General features: G+C 46.7%; 2 protein-coding genes across 2 annotated transcripts in view; one reads left to right on the forward strand and one right to left on the reverse strand.

Moving 5' to 3' along the window:
- The first annotated feature begins 2,446 nt into the window (after positions 1-2,446).
- Positions 2,447-8,577, forward strand: LOC144668785 (CCN family member 1-like). The gene is made up of 5 exons (XM_078531121.1): positions 2,447-3,097; positions 3,308-3,521; positions 4,800-5,126; positions 5,430-5,632; positions 6,470-8,577. The coding sequence occupies exons 1-5, from the start codon at positions 3,047-3,049 to the stop codon at positions 6,770-6,772; spliced, it is 1,098 nt and encodes a 365-aa protein (XP_078387247.1). The 5' UTR covers positions 2,447-3,046; the 3' UTR covers positions 6,773-8,577.
- A 10,754-nt stretch (positions 8,578-19,331) lies between these two features.
- Positions 19,332-20,374, reverse strand: part of LOC144668786 (spliceosome RNA helicase DDX39B-like) — a 28,544-nt gene continuing 27,501 nt past the window's right edge. Inside the window, exon 10 of the mRNA XM_078531122.1 lies at positions 19,332-19,630. Within this exon, the coding sequence (XP_078387248.1) occupies positions 19,614-19,630 (17 nt within the window). The 3' untranslated portion in view covers positions 19,332-19,613. The remainder of the gene's footprint in view (positions 19,631-20,374) is intronic.

Below are 20,374 nucleotides of genomic sequence, written 5' to 3' on the forward strand. Positions count from 1 at the left end.
GATGTGTGTTTATCAGTATCTGGATGTGTATCAGTGTCTGGATGTGTGTTTATCAGTATCTGGGTGTGTATCAGTGTCTGGATGTGTGTTTATCAGTATCTGGGTGTGTATCAGTGTCTGGGTGTGTGTTTATCAGTATCTGGGTGTGTATCAGTGTCTGGATGTGTGTTTATTAGTATCTGGATGTGTATCAGTGTCTGGATGTGTGTTTATCAGTATTTGTGTGTGTATCAGTGTCTGGGTGTGTGTTTATCAGTATCTGGGTGTGTATCAGTGTCTGAGTGTGTGTATGTGTTTGTGTCTGGGTGTGTATTAGTGTCTGGGTGAGTGTTTATCAGTATCTGGGTGTGTATCAGTGTCTGGGTGTGTGTTTATCAGTATCTGGGTGTGTATCAGTGTCTGGATGTGTGTATGTGTTTGTGTCTGTGTGTGTATCAGTGTCTGGATGTGTGTTTATCAGTATCTGGGTGTGTATCAGTGTCTGGATGTGTGTATGTGTTTGTGTCTGTGTGTGTATCAGTGTCTGGATGTGTGTTTATCAGTATCTGGGTGTGTATCAGTGTCTGGATGTGTGTTTATCAGTGTCTAGGTGTGTATCAGTGTCTGGGTGTGTGTATGTGTTTGTGTCTGGGTGTGTATCAGTGTCTGGATGTGTGTTTATCAGTATCTGGATGTGTATCAGTGCCTGGGCGTGTGTTTATCAGTATCTGTGTGTGTATCAGTGTCTGGGTGTGTGTTTATCAGTATCTGGGTGTGTATCAGTGTCTGGGTATGTGTTTATCAGTATCTGGGTGTGTATCAGTGCCTGGGTGTGTGTTTATCAGTATCTGGGTGTGTATCAGTGTCTGGGTGTGTGTATGTGTTTGTGTCTGGGTGTGTATCAGTGTCTGGATGTGTGTTTATCAGTATCTGTGTGTGTATCAGTGTCTGGGTATGTGTTTATCAGTATCTGTGTGTGTATCAGTGTCTGGATGTGTGTTTATCAGTATCTGGGTGTGTATCAGTGCCTGGGTGTGTGTATGTGTTTGTGTCTGGGTGTGTATCAGTGTCTGGATGTGTGTTTATCAGTATCTGTGTGTGTATCAGTGTCTGGGTATGTGTTTATCAGTATCTGGGTGTGTATCAGTGCCTGGGTGTGTGTTTATCAGTATCTGGGTGTGTATCAGTGTCTGGGTGTGTGTATGTGTTTGTGTCTGGGTGTGTATCAGTGTCTGGATGTGTGTTTATCAGTATCTGTGTGTATATCAGTGTCTGGGTATGTGTTTATCAGTATCTGTGTGTGTATCAGTGTCTGGATGTGTGTTTATCAGTATCTGGGTGTGTATCAGTGCCTGGGTGTGTGTATGTGTTTGTGTCTGGGTGTGTATCAGTGTCTGGATGTGTGTTTATCAGTATCTGGGTGTGTATCAGTGTCTGGGTATGTGTTTATCAGTATCTGGGTGTGTATCAGTGTCTGGATGTGTGTTTATCAGTATCTGGGTGTGTATCAGTGTCTGGGTGTGTGTATGTGTTTGTGTCTGTGTGTGTATCAGTGTCTGGATGTGTATCAGTATCTGGGTGTGTATCAGTGTCTGGGTGTGTGTATGTGTTTGTGTCTGGGTGTGTATCAGTGTCTGGGTGTGTGTATGTGTTTGTGTCTGGGTGTGTATCAGTGTCTGGATGTGTGTTTATCAGTATCTGGGTGTGTATCAGTGTCTGGGTGTGTGTATGTGTTTGTGTCTGGGTGTGTATCAGTGTCTGGATGTGTGTTTATCAGTATCTGGGTGTGTATCAGTGTCTGGGTGTGTGTATGTGTTTGTGTCTGGGTGTGTATCAGTGTCTGGATGTGTGTTTATCAGTATCTGGGTGTGTATCAGTGTCTGGGTGTGTGTATGTGTTTGTGTCTGGGTGTGTATCAGTGTCTGGATGTGTGTTTATCAGTATCTGGGTGTGTATCAGTGTCTGGGTGTGTGTATGTGTTTGTGTCTGGGTGTGTATCAGTGTCTGGATGTGTGTTTATCAGTATCTGGGTGTGTATCAGTGTCTGGGTGTGTGTTTATCAGTATCTGGGTGTGTATCAGTGCCTGGGTGTGTGTTTATCAGTATCTGGGTGTGTATCAGTGTCTGGGTGTGTGTATGTGTTTGTGTCTGGGTGTGTATCAGTGTCTGGATGTGTGTTTATCAGTATCTGGGTGTGTATCAGTGTCTGGGTGTGTGTTTATCAGTATCTGGGTGTGTATCAGTGTCTGGGTGCGTGTGTATCTGTGTCTCACTCCTCGCCCCTTTTATGAATGGACTCCATTCATCAGGAGGAGACGGCTCAACGCACGCGCACTGAGCTCCGGAATGGAATGTCTGGAGCGAGAGACTCGTCCCTGATTGGACAGCCGTCCAGCTAGCTAACCAATGGGAGGGCTGAAGCAGCAGGGCGAGCTCTGTATAATTAGCGGGGAGGAGACAGAGGGATAGAACAGAGTTAGCAGGAGAGCAGAGACAGAGAGACAGGGACAGACTGTGATAGAGAGAGAGAAAACAGCGAGTAATAGACAGACTGATAGAGAGTGTGATAGAGAGAAAGATAGAGGGAGGAATAGACTGATAGAGACAGAGGGATAGGGATAGAGGGATAGGGATAGAGGGATAGACTGCGATAGAGAGAGAAAAACATAGTAATAAAGACAGACTGATAGTGTGATAGAGAGAAAGATAGTGATAGAGGGAGAATAGACTGATAGAGACAAGGGGATAGACTGTGTGATAGAAAGAGAGAGAAACAGAGAGTAATAAAGACAAGACTGATAGACTGTGTGATAGAGAGAAAGATAAAGAGAGTGATAAGAGAAATAAACAGAGATACACTGATAGAGTGAGAGATAGTGAAAGTGACAGACAGACAGAGACAGAGACTGAGAGAGTGTGTGTGATATCAGAGGGAGAGAGTTGCAGGGGGAGAGTTTGCAGGGAGAGAGTTTGCAGGGAGAGAGTTTGCAGGGGGAGAGTTTGCAGGGAGAGAGTCCCAGTCAGTGTAGCCCCAGAAGCTGAGCCCCTCAGTTTGTACAGCCGGGAGATGGAGCAGCTGGTATTTCTCACCCTGCTGCTGTCTGTCGCTCCTACTCTGGTGAGAGAACCCGCTGCTTTTCTGTGTTTGTCTATCGGGGGGAGGATTCCGGGGTTGAAAAAGGGACTTTGGTCAAAACCCTTTTGCTAAAACTGTTTGAATGAAAGTCTTTGAGAGGAATCTCTCTGTCTCTCTGTGTGTTGTGTAGCCTGAGTGTTTTAAGCCTGTTCCCTGCTGTGGGCTGAACTCTTGTTGTTGTCGCTTTACTAGGTGAGAGGGGACTGCCCGCTGGAGTGTAGCTGCCCCTCGGCTCCGGCCCGCTGTCCTCCCGGGGTCAGTGTGGTCCTGGACGGCTGCGGCTGCTGCCGAGTCTGTGCCCAGCAGCTGAATGATGACTGCAGCCTGGAGAAGCCGTGTGACTATCTGAAAGGACTGGAGTGTAACCAGGGTGCCAGGCTGACAGGGGGCAGCGGCATCTGCAGAGGTGAGTGTGACTGACCCAGTCCCAGGTATGAATGGTGAATAAAGTTAACCCAGAAAATCCCCCTGTGTAACTGAGGGTCACTGCTCCTCCCCTCCACCCCTCACACCCACACACACCCAGACACACCCACACACACACCCAGACACACACCCAGACACACATACACACACCCAGACACACACACACACACACCCCCACACACACACACACCCCCACACACACACCCACACACCCAGATACACACACACACACCCCCACATACCCACCCTCACACACACACACACACCCAGACACACACACCCCCACACACACCCCCACACACACCCCACCCACACCGACACACCCACACACCCCCACACACACACACCCACACACACACCCACACACACACTGAGTGATCCCAATCCACATTCCCCCCTGGCTGATCACTCAGGGTCTAGCTGTCTGAGTGGGGAGGGAAGGGGAGGCAGGTCTCTGGGATGTTTGTACAGGCTCTCTCACTGTCCCATACAGTCCCAAGGAACCTCCTCCTCACCTCCTTTATCATCACTTTCATGAATTGTCTCCTGGAGAGCTAGAAAAACAATTCGGGGCAACTACTGAGACCAGATCTTCTCTCCCTCTCTCCCTCCCTCCCCAATATCCACTCAGCCCACCCACCCACACACAGCATGGCCCTCACTCTGTGCCCCCTCCCTCACATTCCTGATCCCCTCCCTCAGTCTGCGCCTCCTCCCTCACTCTGTGCCCCCCTCACTTGCACCCCCTCACTCATTCCCACACCCCCCTCCCTCACTCTGCACACCCCCCTCCCTCCTTCACTCATTATCACCCAGGATGGGGTTCAGACTAGCAAAGGGACACTTTTTTGATTTTTTTTTGGGTGGTGGGGGGTGGAATTCTGCTGAGTTTGCCTGATCCCTCCGACTGTAACTACAGGGGAAGATTGGCGGATCTCCCAGCGAGATGGTGGTGGCTCACCGATCTACCGCTGCAGTCAGGACTGGAGAAGAGGGGGGTGGTGGTGGTGGTGGTGGAATTCGGTGGTGATTTTCCAGCACTGTGTCCACTCTGGGCAGAATCGTGAGTGCCTCGGTCTCTCTTCCCCCCACCCCCCTAATATATTCACTGTGAGCAGTGAGGTGGGAGTTTAGACTTGCATCAGGAGGAGCCTGGAGTCTGCTGTTTAGTTGGTGTTGTTTGAATTGTTTAGTGGTGAAGGATTCCTAAGCTTCTGGCCCTTGAGCGGGGTCTGACGGTGTTTCTCCTCCCCAACAGCCAAGTCTGAAGGCAGGACCTGCGAGTACAGCGGGAGGATCTATCAGAACAGTGAGAGCTTTCAGCCCAGCTGCAAACACCAGTGCACCTGTATCGACGGGGCAGTGGGCTGCATCCCACTCTGCCCCCAGGAGCTGCCGCTGACTGGGATGAACTGCCCCTACCCACGCCTGGTGAAAATGCCCGGGCAGTGCTGCGAGAAGTTTGTCTGCGATAAATTGGCTTCGAAATACCGGGGAGTGCCCTATCACGACCTCTCTGCCCTCGCTGCCATCAGCACCAACAAGCTGCTCCACAGAAAACACCACTCCCTGGGGAACCTCGCTGGTGAGTTGCTTTAAAATGGTTAACCAAGTGTATTCAGTTCACTGGCCTCTCTGGAGCTGCCCTCTCCGGTAATAGTAGCCCAGATATCCGTTGTCCATTTATAGCGACTACATCTGTCACATTGGTACTTGACTAAACAAGACAAAAATATCACCTGAATAGTTTCCTTGAAATTGAAGCCTTATGCAATTCAGTTCCTCTGCGGCTTGTCTATTTTAAGAAGGCTCTGGCTGCCCCCAGTTATGAAAATTTATATTCTGCATCCCCGGATCTAAAGCCATTTTTTGCTTCCTTTTCCCTCAGCTTGGAGGCCACTGTTTGAAGGGCGCCGGATCCCCCAGAAGAAGTGCACCATCCAGACGACCCAGTGGTCTGAGTGTTCGAAAACTTGTGGCATGGGCCTGTCGACCCGGGTTAGCAGTGATAACCCTGAGTGCAAGCTGAAGAAAGAGACACGGCTTTGCCAGCTTCGCGCTTGCAATCAGACTGCTGACCCCAGGCTGAAGGTAAGAAGGCCCCTGTTTGAACAGCTTACTGGGAGCTCAGTGCCAGTTAAACCACTAACCACGGGAAGCAGCACTGTAACCACCTGAGGGTGACTGCAGGACTTGTACAACGTGGATACTGTCACTCCTCTGCACCATCAAATGCACCAACACTGCAACACGTACAAACATGAGAAACAGGAGGAGGCCATTCAGCCCCTTGACCTTGCCCCGCCATTCAATAAATCGTGGTTGATCTGACTCCACTTTCCTGTCTGTCCCCCCCCCAATAACCCTTGACCCCCCTTTTGTCAATCAGAAATCTGTCTAACTCAGCTCTGAGTGCATTCAGTGACCCAGCCTACACTGCTCTCTGGGGAAGAGAATTCCAGAGGTTAACAACCCTGAGAGAAGAAATTCCTCCTCATTTCCATCTGAAATGGGAGAGTCCTTATTCTGAAACTGTGATCCCTAGTTCTCGATCCCCCCACCAGTGGAAATATCCTCTCAGCATCTACCCTGTCCATAAGATCGCCTCTCATTCTTCTAAACTCCGATGGGTACAGGCCCAACCAGCTTAACCTTTTCCTCATAAGATGAACCCCCTTCACCCCAGGAATCAGCCCAGTGAACCTAGCGAGATATTTATTAAAACGGTTCGGACAAACTAAGCAGTGGTCTCATGTCAACATGCACACCCCTAGGGCGAGGTGCGAATTCGTTTTTATACGGCGTGTTGGGTGGGGAAGGGAGAGAACATCCAAGATATTTTGTTGAACATAAATAGTCTTACGAACCTAGTCGCTCAGATGACTGACAGAAACAGAGCGATTGAACCTTGTCCCTGATCTCTTACAGAAAGGAAAGAAATGCACCAGAACCCAGAAGGCCACTGAACTGGTTCGCTTTACCTACGCCGGCTGCAAAAGTATGAAGAAATACCAGCCCAACTCCTGTGGCCTGTGCATAGACCAACGCTGCTGCTCCCCAGTAAAGACCCGAACAATTCGTGTCCGCTTCCGCTGCAGGGATGGCGAGAGCTTCAACAAGAACGTGATGATGATCCAGTCGTGTAAATGCAGCTACAACTGTCCCCACCTGAATGAGGTGGTCCAGCCATACTTCAGACTGCACAATGACATCCACAAGTTCTCAGAGTAAAAGCCACCCTTTAGACCCTACCCTTTAGAACTCTACTTGAGGGCTTGGGCTGAAGGAAAGGCAGGTGGCCAATCCGACCTGAACATTCAGCCTCCTGTTGTAGTGCCAGGAAGAGACCACAGTCAAGAATGTGCTGAGAACAGTCAGTCTCGTTTTGGATGAGGCTGTTGCACTGTCTGGTGTAATCTTCAAACGAGAATGAGCTCCATTACTCTGCAGAGTAGCCATGTAAGACTATAACTTTCTCCTCTGTTCATGGGAGTGAATAACTGTGTCCTGCATAAGGTGGTGCAGGTTGCTTCACAGCAGTCAGAGCATGACCATAGTCAACCGTAGTGCATCTCTGTGGGGGGTGGGGGGGGATCTGAGATTTATTTAACTATTTTTAACTGGACTATGGGCTTTCATCAATGAATACTTTTGCTTCCAGCCTGCAATAACAGAACTGAATCGAGCCCCCTTGGCAGTTGCTCTCTGCAGCTAAGCTCTTGCTTATTATCTCTGTGACGATTTGTGTGATAGTTCCTCTATATTTCAACTTGCACAGCCATCTTGGAGTTTATGAAGTGGCTTTGTTTCAGAAGCCTGTACCTTTAACCTTTATTGCGTGTGTGTGTGTGTGTGTGTGTGCCTGGGAGTCAGACTGTGTTTTCATGTCTGGAATTGACTGACTGTATCCTGTACCATCCGGCTGTTGGGACTTGTTTACAGTGCAAAGGGGGACAGTGCTGTTTTTGTCCTGATGTCACGGGTCTCAATCGGGGCTGGTGACAATTTAAAAAGCACATGATGCCATTGGGAGAGTTGCCTGGTTTTCAGCGAGAGTCAAGGTGCTTTTGCATAGCCTCGCTTGCACAAGGTCAGTTCGGAACTTCCTCTGTTCCCTCCTTCACGGACCGGGTGCAAGAGCTGCTGACCATGCATAGGAGCGGTGAAATCTAGAGTGGGGGCAGGGAATAAAAGGCAAGAGAGGGCACTGGCACTGTGTTGTCTAACTGCCAGGTCTCGGGACCTGGTAATCTGTGTTGGTTGGTTGAATTCAACTGTTTTTAAACCCAGCTGTTGTTATGAAAGGCCCAGTTGCCACTGGTTCCTGGGATTTTTGCTGGTAGATATACCACTTGGACTGTGTGCTCAGTGACTTTATAAGACAGGATGAGGCATAGGAGCAGAAGTAGGCCATTCGGCCCATCGAGTCTGCTCCGCCATTCAATGAGATCAGGGCTGATCTGATAATCCTCAACTCCACTTTCCTGCCTTTTTTCCCCCACAACCCTCGATTCCCTCACTGATTAAAAATCCGCCTCGAATATACTTCATCGTTCTCAACATCTGATTGTGAGACAGCCTGAAATAGCCAAAAGTTCAACACAAATGACGACGAGCTTATTGCCCTGACTGACTTCTAGTTTTAAAGCTGGACAATGGAGTCCGCCTGTGAAGATGGTTTTGAAATCTGGTCCTTTGGTGGAACAAAAGGCTACAGTATCTAAAGCCGGTTCACCCTGCGTGGGCCTGAAATGTCTGTTTCAGTGTTGCTGTTCGTGTTGACTGTGAGAAATGTCAGGATTGTAATGCCGCTTAGACACATTCCCTATCCCATTACCAGTATTGCTCCTTGGCAAAGACGATCAGCTGCAGGTGGTAGCTGAGTCATAGTTGAACCATTCACTCCTGTATCGTGTATTTATCAAAGTGTGGCATATTTTTTATTTTGGATATAAATTGTAATATAGTGGATTTTAAAATATGTATTTTTGAAAATTATAAGGATTAAATAAATTTATTTTATAGAAATCAAATGACGATTTTTGGGTTTGGTTTGTCTTTGGTCCTCACTCCTGACTGACGTGGAACATTCTTCATGTGGGACGTTCAGGAACGGTTAGCCACTTGTGCCCGCTCTGCCATTCAATGAGATCGTGGCCGAGCTGCGACCAAACTCCATAAACCCACGTTTGCCCCATCTTCCCTTAAAATCTTTGGCTGGCTAAAATCTTATCAGCGCAGAAGCAAAACACCGCGGATGCTGGATATCCGAAATAAAACTAGAAAACGCTGGAATAGCTCAGCGGGTCTGGCAGCGTCTGTGGAGATAGAAACAAGAGTTAACGCCTCAGGTCGATGGCCTTTCTTCAGAGCTGGGGAAGGTTAGAAGTGTCATTTGTTTTATGCGGGTGGAATAGGGAAGAGTGGAAAAAGGCACATAGGAAGGTCCACAAGAAGACAGGAGACATTGAATGACAAAAGAGTTGTTTGAGAAGGGCCAGAAGGCATGGTAATGGACAAAAACCTATCCATCTAGGGTTTTAAAACTAACATTTGACCTAATGTCGATTATCCTTTGTGGGAAGAGAGTCCCAAGCTTTGCCAACCCTCTGTGTGAAAAAGTATCTCCTAATCTCACTCCCGAAAGGTCTGGCACTAGTGTTTAGACTCTGCCGCCTCATCCTAGACTCTCCAACCAGCAGAAATCATTTCTCACAATCTACCTTTATCCCTTTCCTCTTAATGTGTTTAAACTTGGACCGAATCACACTGTAAACTTCTAAAATTCCGGGGAATACAATACCTAGTTTGTGTCATCTCTCCTTGTAATTTAACCTTTGGAGTTTGGGTATCACTCTGGTAAATCTCCCCCCCAAGGCCAATATCTCCTTCCTCAGGTGTGGTACCCAGAGCAGCTCACAGTAACTCCGAGTGTGGTCTAACCAGGGCTTTGTACAGCTGAAGAATGACTTCTAGTCCCTTGGATTCTATTCCCCTGGATAGAGTGGCCAACATTCCATTAGCCTTTTTCATTTCATTTGGACCCATTCATGACACTTTAATCGTTTGTCTATCTGGACCTCCAGGGCATTGAGCTTTTCACCATTTAGAAAGTACCCTGTTCTATCCCTTCTTTTAGGTCCAAAGCGAATGAACCATTTGCCAGGTTTGCCCATTCACTTAATGAACAAATCTCTGTAGTTTTATGCTAACATCTACAGCTTATAATGCCACCTATTTTTGTGTCAATGGCAAATTTGGATATGTGGCATTCGATCTCATCATCTAAATAGTTAATGAATGGGGAGGTAGTGGTAATGTCACTGGGCTAGAAATCCAGAGGCCCAGGCTCCTGCTCAGGGGACATGGCTTCAAACCCCATCATAGTGGAATTTCAATTCAGTTAATAAAACCTGGAATTGAAAGCTAGTCTCAGTCATGGTGACCACAAAACTATCATCAACTGCTGCAAAAACCCAACTGGTTCACTAATGGAAATCTGCCATCCTTACCTGGTCTGGCCTACATCTGACTCCAGACCCACAGCAATGTGGTTGACCCTTAACTGCCCTCTGAACTGGCCTAGCAAGTCACTCAATTCAGAGCAACATAGCTGGCCTTGCCAGTGATGCCCACATCCCATGAAAGAATAATGAAAAAAAAATACACTTAATAGTTGAGGCCCCAACACAGATCCTTGAGTGGCACATAGACTCTCTCTCTCTTTAGGTCCTAAGGGGGTGTTGGCGACCATGTTACTCCTGCTGTGGAGACGTGGAACATCTTTGTTGATGTTACATCCATCCGGTTTGTGAGGCTCTTTAGAAAGATTGTTCTTCATTTACCTCAATCTCTTTTACCATCGATCTTTCCCATCAGCATCATATTTTCTAAATCATGATTTTTTTATTACGTGCCCAAGAAATTCCAACTATCTCTTCCTGATCTGGGTCAGCAGAGTTCATTTGGTCTCAGATATTACCAGCACTGCTTCATTGGGCGTGTGATTTGTCCGAGATATCTTCATTATTCACCTCAAAACCCACAACTCTGCAGCTTCAGTTCGTCTCTGCAGTGCTTCACTGATCGTCCAACAATCAGTACCATATGTCAAAATTGGTGTGATGTAACATTCCTGGATTCTCAGCTTTGTTTTCATGGCTAATTTTGAGTTGATCTTAAACTTTCTCATTTTTTGAAATGCATCTTTGGCCATTCCAATCCTTCAACTTATTTCTTGGCCGCACTTTCCATGCGATGTTCACATACACCCCCAGGTAATAAAATTTGTCTACCTGTTTGACCTCTTCGTTCTTCACTGTGACCTTACATTCTAGTGCGACATGACCAGGCATCCCGTTTTCTTTTAATTTATGCTCAGCCCTTTCTTCTCACTTTCACTGACTCCTCTATCCAAAATCTTCCACAGTTTCTCTTCAGAGTCCCTGTCTATTATCCCTGTTCTCTGTTCCCTGCTACTCAAGTCAATTTCCTAACCAGGTCACATTTTCAAGATGTTCAGTCACCATGTTCCTCATTGTAGACTTGAGTAACTTCCCAACAACAGATGTTAGGCTAACTGGTGGATCACTCCTTGGTCTTCCTCTGTTGCCTTCCTCAAATAGCAGAGTGGCACATGCAATTTTCCAATCTAAAGGAGCCATTCCCTAATGGATAGCACATTGGAAGATTACAGCCAGGTCACCTGCAATGTTCCAACCTGCTTCTTTTAAAAAACCCTGGAGTGAGAACCAGCTGGTCCTGGAGATTGTCACTCTTTAATGTCATTATTTTCTTCATTATGTTATCGTGCTTCCGCTAATTTCATTGAGTCGCTGTGCCTTATTTACTAACAGTTTCTTTGGGCTGCTTGGCACACCGACCTCTTCCTCTACTGCAAATAGATTCCTAGAACCCTTACTTCCTTTAAAAACGTCTTTAAACACTTCGCAGCAACCTGTTGCTTTATCAGTTGGTAATTTTGCCCGGTTACTGTGAACAGTCTCTGTCACACCCATTGAACCCGGCCTTAGCTAAATCCACAATCTCACAAGCTGTTTCTCATTGCTCCCTTTCAGACACCATGTTGAACTCGACCACATTATAATTGCCCTTTGATTCATGCACCAATGGGCTGTTAACTAAATCTGGTTCATTACTAAACCTAGCGTGGCCTGTCCTCTTATTAGTTCTAGGACATACTGTAGCAGAAAACTAGCCTGAACACACTCAAGAAATGCACTGTCTTTCTGACACAAAAGTGAAAACCTTTCATTAAAACTGTTCTGGTAAGTGACACACATGTACCAGGCTATGACCATCTCCAACAAAAGAGAGTCCAATCACCTTAACACCATCCTGACTTGGTCGTTCCTTCACTGTCGCTGGGTCAAAATCCTGGAACTCCCTTCCTAACAGCACTGTGGGTGTACCTACACCACAGGGACTGCAGCAGTTCAAGAAGGCAGCTCACCACCACCTTCTCAAGGGCAACTAGGGATGGGCAATAAATTCCACCCTTGGCAATGAGGCCTATATCCCAAGAATGAATTTATGAGAACACAGGTTCTCTCCCTACCTAGAGCACCTGGTCATTCTTTGTAATCACAAACTGGGGAATATGACACAGGTTGTACTCCATTCCCACGTCAGTCCTCAAATAAAAACAGAAAATGCTGGAAAAGCTCAGCTGGTCTGGCAGCATCTGTGGAGAGAGAAACAGAGTTAACGTTTCGAGTCCGTGTGACCCTTCTTCCCTTCTTCAGATCTCTCAAACCAGCTTTTTTGAAAAAAATGTGTTCATGGGATGTGGGCTTCACTGGCTGGGTCAGCATTTATTGCCCACCCCCAGTTGCCCTTGAGAAGGTGGTGATGAGCTGCCTTCTTGAACCGCTGGAGTCCATGTGGTGTAGGTACACCCACAGTGCTGTTAGGGAGGGCGTTCCAGGATTTGGACCCAGCGACAGTGAAGGAACGGCGATACAGTTTTTAAAAATTCGTTCATGGGATGTAGGTATCACTGGATAAGCCAGCATTCATTGCCCATCCCATAACTGCCCATCCCCTAACTGCCCTTGAGAAGGCAGCTCACCATGACCTTCTCAAGGATTTTTGGCAGGCAAGTATCCCTGTGATGTAGCTTCACCAGGTTGATACCTCATTTTTAGGTATACCTGGTGCTGCTCCTGGCATGCCCTCCTGCACTCTTCATTGAACCAGGGTTGATCCCCTGGCTTTGTGGTAATGGTAAAGTAGGGGATATGCCAGGCCATGAGGTTACAGATTGTGGTCGAGTACAATTCTGCTGCTGCTGATGGCCCACAGAGTCTCAGGGATGCCCAGTTTTAAGTTGCAGAATCTGTTTGAAATCTATCCCATTTAGCACAGTGGTAGTGCCCCACAATATGATGGAGGGTATCCTCAATGTGAAGGCCAGACTTTGTCTCCACAAGGACTGTGCGGTGGTCACTCCTACCGATACTGTCATGGACAGATGCATCTGCAGCAGGCACGCTGGTGACAACGAGGTCAAGTAAATTTTTCCCCCTTCTTGTTCCTCTCACTACCTGCCACAGACTCAGTCAGTAATGGTGCCACCCTCAGTGCTTCCTCCAAGTGGTGTTCAACATGGAGGAGCACTGATTCATCAGCTAAGGGAGGGCGGTACGTGGTAATCAGCAGGAGGTTTCCTTGCCCATGTTTGACGTGATGCCATGAGACTTCATGGGATCCAGAGTTGATGTTGAGGACTCCCAGGGCAACTCCCTTCCGACTGTACCACCACCTCTGCTGGGCCTGTCCTGCCGGTGGGACAGGACTACTCAGGGATGGTGATGCTGGGGTCTGGGACATAATCTGTAAGATATAATCCCATGAGGATGACTATGTCAGGCTGTTGCTGGACTAGTCTGTGAGACAGCTCTCCCAATCTTGGCACGAGTCCCCCGACGTTAGTAAGGAGGACTCTGCAGTAATAGCAGAGTGCTCCATTCAGCTCCCCTTTGCTTGTACAATGCAAACACTGAGCCTGTTAGGGAAACAGTTCATTTCGCCGTTGCTGAGTTTGCCGTTGTCCATTCCAATGTCAGGCGGTCTGTCCGGTCTCCTTTTAGACTTTTTTAACTGTTTGAAGCGATTGAGTAGCTTCCTAGGCCAATGTAGAAGGCGTTTCTGAGTCAGCCAGTTTGCTGTGGGTCTGGAGTCACATGTAGGCCGGACCAGGTAAGGACAGCAGATTTCCTTCCCTAAAAGGTATTAGTGGACCAGATTGTTCAATGAAAACACTGTGCCCGTAAGGGAACCAGCTTATTTGGTTACCTGAATTCAATGGAAAAATGGCAGGTTACAGTGACAGTTATATCCCCGCAAGTTCCATGGAGCTCATTGTTCATTCATGTGGAGCAGACTGCTCCACAGAAGGTGCGTTAGTTACTTTAATTTTAATATTTAAAATGTGCACGTGTGTGGAAAAGCAATGCAGAATAAATTATTCAAATGCTGAATCACAATTTTCATAATGCTGGAAAATGTAGCAACCGACTGCCAAATATCAAAACCGTTTGTGTAGGTGTTGCCTCCTGAATTTAATGTTACACCTTCCGTGCTCAATCCATCCTTCAAAACTGTCTAAATGCACAACTGTTTTAACAGGTCAGCTAGCTTAAGTCATGACAAATCGTATCGTGCTGCACCCGAATTGTACCTACTTGTGCAATGATTCCTCTTTCTGCCAGATATTCAACTCACTCCTCATTCTGTTTGGTTAAGACACCAGCACCCCCTGCCTGCCTCCTGTGTACCTGCGGTGCCATATTCAGCCCCAGTTCAAAGGCTGCGATTCTCTCATTTTGTTCCATTCTGATTTTACTGGCAAATTCACAGAACCCACCCGAACAGTTCATTGAAACCTATTGGACCGTTGCAGTGACTGACCGAGACTCTCCTCTACTCCAGGAACTGGTGGTCAGATCCCTACATCTAACACTAGAAGCAGCAAAACCTAATGCAGACAAACTGTCAAACATCGCCATTTTCCTCTCTAACCCAATCTTGACACTAAGTGAAGCCATGCTCGATGCAAGGAGCTGGTCAGTGTAGGGAGGAGAACTGGAGCAGAAAACAAGGTATTAGGTACAAAGTGGAACGAATGAGACAACAAGTTAAAGGGATAGGAGGATGTACAAGAAATCAGAGAGAGAAACTGAGAATTCCAAGGGGCGGGGTTTGGAGGAGGTTACAGAGGTAGGGAGGGGTATGGACTGGAGTTGGTTAGAGATAGGGAGGGGTGTGGACTAAAGGAGGTTACAGAGATAGGGAGGGGTGTAGACTGGAGGAGGTTACAGAGATAGGGAGGGGTGTAGACTGGAGTAGATTACAGAGATAGGGAGGGGTGTAGACTAGAGTAGATTACAGAGATAGGGAGGGGTGTGGACTGGAGGAGGTTACAGAGATAGGGAGGGGTGTGGACTGGAGTAGATTACAGAGATAGGGAGGGGTGTAGACTGGAGGAGGTTACAGAGATAGGGAGGGGTGTGGACTGGGGGAGGTTACAGAGATAGGGACGGGTGTAGACTGGAGGAGGTTACAGAGATAGGGAGGGGTGTGGATTGGAGGAGGTTACAGAGATAGGGAGGGGTGTAGGCTGGAGGAGGTTACAGAGATAGGGAGGGGTGTGGACTGGAGGAGGTTACAGAGATAGGGAGGGGTGTGGATTGGAGGAGGTTACAGAGATAGGGAGGGGTGTAGGCTGGAGGAGGTTACAGAGATAGGGAGGGGTGTGGACTGGAGGAGGTTACAGAGATAGGGAGAGGTGTAGATTGGAGGAGGTTCCAGAGATAGGGAGAGGTGTGGATTGGAGGAGGTTACAGAGATAAGGAGAGGTGTAGACTAGAGTAGATTACAGGGATAGGGAGGGGTGTGGACTGGAGTAGATTACAGAGATAGGGAGGGGTGTGGACTGGAGGAGGTTCCAGAGATAGGGAGGGGTGTGGACTGGAGGAGGTTACATGAAGGGGATGGAGAGGAGTAGTTTGTGGTGAAGATCATGAGGAGCAGCTTCATCTTTCCATATTAAAGCTGCAGGAAATTACAGGCGGGACGTTGAACAAGCAATCTGACTGCAGCGAGGCAGAGGCAATGGAGGAGAGCTGGCTGTGTGCATGCAAAGCAGGCCCCAGCTCTGAGAAGGTATTGCTGGGTGCCAGCATGCAGATGAGGAGGGTTCAAAAGTATATCTTTGTGGAACTCCACAGACCATGGTGTGAGTGGAAGGAGAAACCATTGCTGGAAATGCTCCAGCTACAACTCAATGTGACACATACAAATAGGGATGAGTTACAAAACAGAAACTGTACTTTCTGCATAGCCGGTCTGCGTTGGAAGTTTATCCTCTGAATAATTACATAGTTCTCATACCCAGCCCGGTTCCTTCGTCCACCAATCTAATCTTAAATATTGTTTCACTTTCTATCTTGACCACTCGTCTTGGAAGTGAAATCCTCAGCCTCGAAACAATCTGCTTTAAGTATCTCCAACCCTCTATTTTAAATTTCCTACACACAATCGCATATCAATGGCCCCTCACTCCTCACCCCCGCCTCCAGCTATTGGGAGCAGTCGACTAAAGCTTTGGCAGCCAATGCAAAAGATGCGATGGAGAAAGGCTGCTAGTCTTAAGACCCTTCTGCCATGGTGTACCCAGGGGACAGAAACAGTGTAAACCCTGTTTCAGGGAGATGGTGGTGTAATGGTAAAGTAACTGGACAAGCAATCCAGTAGCCTGGATTAATGCTCTGGGGACATGGGTTCAAATCCCAACACAGCAGCTGGTGGAATTTAAATTCAGTGAACAAAATCTGGAATTGAAAGCTAGTCAATAATCGTTGACCATGAAACTATCTAAGTGTTCGGTAGTACAGAACTTGAGTATTGCTGAAAGAGAGACATGTCAAATCTTTTTGTCTTGCACGCATCAGGACACTCGAATACCAATATAAGGGGAAAACAACAGAGTGGTGGTTGGTTGGCAAGTGGACTCAGATTGGTAGAGGCATCGCCATGGAGAATGCACCAGTGATGGTAACTGACAGTTAATTGCCAAGCATTGTTTGAAATTTAAACCAGGTAGCTTGACCCTGATTGGTCAAGGCATTGCCAAGGAATGAGTCAGCGAATGGTTGAAATTATCCGTGATTGTCATAAAACCCACTTGACTACACTAATGTCCTTTAGAGAAGGAAATCTGCCATCCTTACCTGGTCTGGCCTACACGTGACTCCAGACCCACAGGTAATGTGGTTGTCTTCAGAGGAAGAAATCTCCCAGAATTAGAGATCCAAGGGACCAGAGAAAATGAGGAATTGAAGGAAATTAGTATTTGTAAGATGATTGTATTGGAGAAATTAATGGGACTGAAGTCCCCGGGACCTGATATTCTATGTCCCAGAGCGCTGAAAGAGGGAGCTATGGAGATAATGGATGCATTGGTGATCATCTTCCAAAATTCTAGATTCTGGAACAGTTCCTGCAGATTGGAAGGTAGCAAATGTCACCCCACTATTTGAGGGAGGGAGAGAACTGCAGACCTGCAAGTCTTGTCGGTAGTAGGGAAAATGCTGGAATCTGTTATAAGGGGTGTGATAAATGGACAATTAATGATGTGATGGGGCAGTCAACATGAACGGGAAATCATGTTTGACAAACTTGTTGAGGGATGTAGTGCGCTTGGTTTGTCAGAAGACTTTTGATAAGGTTTCCCGTGGGAGGTTGGTTAACAAATTTAAGGCACACGGGATAAGAAGTAATATATTGGTATGGATTAAGGATTGGTTAACCAGCAGAAAACAGTAGGAATAAACAGGTCATTCTTGTGTTGGCTGTGACTAATGGGGTACCACAAGGATCAGTACTTGGGCCCCAGCTGTTCACAATATCTATCAATGATTTGGATGTGGGGACCAAATGTAATATCTCCAAGTTCATGGATGATACAAAGCTAGGTGGGAACGTGTGTTGTGAGGAAGATGCAAAGTGGCTCCAAGGGGATTTGGACAGATTTAGTGAGTGGGCAAGAACGTGGGCAGATGGAATATAACGTGGAAAAATGAGAGGTTGTCCACTTTGGTAGGAGAAACGGATGCACAGAGTACTTCTTAGATGGTAAGATTAGAAAGTATAGATGTGCAAAGGGACCTGGGTTTCCTCGTCGATAACACTGAAAGCTAACGTGCAGGTGCAGCAAACAATTAGGAACGCTAGCCTTTATTGCAAGAGGATTTGAGTATAGGAGTAGTGAAGTTTAGCTTCAGTTGTATGGAACCTTGGTTAGACTGCACCTGGAGTAGTGTGCGCAGTTTTTGGTCCCCTTACTTTAGGAAGGTTATTATTGCCACAGAGGGAGTGCAGTGAATGTTCACTGGACCTAGTCCTGGGATGGCAGGACTGTCCTAAGAGCAGCGACCGGGGAAACTGGGCCTATATTCTCTGCAGTTTCAAAGAATGAGGGTCGATCTCACTCAAACCTACAAAATACTTAAAAGGGATAGACAGGGTAGATGCAGGTAAGATGCTCCCTCTGGTTGGGGAGAAGAACCAGAGGACACAATTTCAAAATGAGCGGCAAGCCATTTAGGACTGAGATGAGGAGGGTTTTTTTTTACTCAAGAGGGTTGTGAATCTTTGGACTTCTCCACCCCAGGGGGCTCTGGAAGCTCAGTCACTGAGTAGCAGAGATTGACAGATTTTTAAATGCCCATGACATAAAAGGGACATGGGGATAGTGTGGGGAAAAGGCCTTAAAGTGGATGATCAGCCATGATCATATTGAAGGACAGAGCAGGCTCGATGGGCTAAATGGCCTTCTCCTCTGACTCTTAATTGTCCCCTCAAATGGCCTACCAAGCCACTCAGTTCAAGGGCAGTTAGGAATGGGCAACAAATGCTGACCTCGTCAGCGACGCCCACATCCCATGTAAGAATAAATAACCCCTCGAGCTGTCTTAGACTTAGCTCCTTTGGTCCCATGCAGGACAATGTGCAGCAGGACTCCGCCACTGGCCCCAGTCAATCACAATCTCCTCCCTTATGTGTAATGTTGGCCAACTATTTTCATTCCCAATTGGGTAACTATCCATATACATTGTCTCAACAACTCTGGGACGTCTTTCTACCCTAGCAGACAGAATCCTTTAACCCTCCCGAAAACGTTTAACTAGGAATATTAAACTCCCAATCCTGTTCAGGTACAAATCATCTCTCTTATAGCTACTGTATGACACATCCATTATTACCCACTCATTCTGAATGATTTGTACATTCGTACACACCACTCAATCCCGAAAATTTTTTGGGACACTGACTCATTTTTACATTTAAGTTTTTGATGTACCCTGCCTCTTCTAGGGCGGGTGTTCTAATCTCCTTACCTCACAGCCCACTCCTTTCCTGTTCTCGTCTGATATTTATTTCAACTACAACCCTCCCATTCCTTGCCCTTGTTCTATATCCTCCGGCACTGCTCCATTTACCTTGATAAGGACAGTGCAATACTGCTCTGTTAAATTGTAAGGACAACACTGCTGTATGTGTACCAGTGTAACATCTGCTCAACAATCCCTCTCTACAGGGCGCTGTGAGCTTCACACTGTTATCGTGTCAGCTCCAAACCACACCGAAGAATCTGACCCACTCGATAGGACTCTCTGTATCTCCACACAGCATCTACTATCCTTGTCCTGTATTCAAGCACTTGCCCCCCACCCACCCCTTTCAGTAAAAGCATAAAAGGCATGTGGACATTTTAAAACAGATTTATTAACCAACAGACCACCTTTAGATAAAGACAGGCAGGAAAGAGCAATGTACAAACAAATTAAAACAGATCCAATGTTGTATAAAAGCTTCATTTTCTCCCACAAAATTTTTATCCATTGAAACAGTTTTAAAAAAAACATTTCAACAAAAGGAATTTTAAAAGTCATCTTCCCCTCTTGTAGGTTAAAGGCATCTCTGATGCCCATCTAGTAACTGCTGTAAATTTCCCTGGAACGGTTTTCAGCCTCACCAGGTGCTGGCTTTATCGGCTTTGTTCAACTATAAGACAAGAACATGAACATGTTTAGCATCAAACTCCACTGAACAGACAGAAAACTCAAATCATTCACAGAGCCACAACCAAATCAGACACCCAAATCCACCTGCACAAGTCCAGTAGGTGAGTCAGTTTCATCAGTAACAGATTCCCTCAGCAGTAAGAGTTTAGAAAATAGCAAGATGTACTTCAATAATAGCAAACATCTCTCTAGATCAATCAAATGTCTCTATAGATAAACCTCCTGCCCCAGGCTACCCAGTAATATCACTAAACATGCCCGGTTTACCCAGTAATATCGCTAAACACCCCCAGTTTACCCAGTAATATCATTAAACACCCCCAGTTTACCCAGTAATAGCACTAAACACTCCCAGGCTAACCAGTAATGCAATAAAACACACCTTAGGTTACGTGGATTGATTGATCGTAGATGATTAATGGCCAAATGATTAATTATGTTCCAAAGTAAAATGCAGAACTTCAAAGGTAATAATCTCTGAGCCATGCACTAATTGGCATCGCATCGTGAAGGTTATAGAATTAATCCAACAGTGTAGGGAGAAGGGTTTTGATTCATCGGGGGGGCGGGGAAATGACACGGGTGCCAGTACTGAGGAAAGGGAGCTGTTCTACTGGAATGGGCTCCGCCCAAACTGAGCTTTGATCAGTGCCCTGGTGATTCACATAACCTGGGCTGTGGATAGGGCTTTAAACAGGCGGGAGCAGGGGAGTTGGCTAGGTAG

This window comes from Cetorhinus maximus, chromosome 28, assembly GCF_964194155.1.
Source record: "Cetorhinus maximus chromosome 28, sCetMax3.hap1.1, whole genome shotgun sequence".
NCBI lineage: Eukaryota > Metazoa > Chordata > Chondrichthyes > Lamniformes > Cetorhinidae > Cetorhinus > Cetorhinus maximus.

Excerpts from the sequence above, each read along its gene's own strand:
- LOC144668785 (XM_078531121.1), top strand. The coding sequence starts at position 3,047 with ATGGAGCAGCTGGTATTTCTCACCCTGCTGCTGTCTGTCGCTCCTACT. Across the intron at positions 3,098-3,307 it reads TGTCTGTCGCTCCTACTCTG|GTGAGAGGGGACTGCCCGCT; the intron begins GTGAGAGAACCC and ends TCGCTTTACTAG. Across the intron at positions 5,633-6,469 it reads CTGCTGACCCCAGGCTGAAG|AAAGGAAAGAAATGCACCAG; the intron begins GTAAGAAGGCCC and ends GATCTCTTACAG.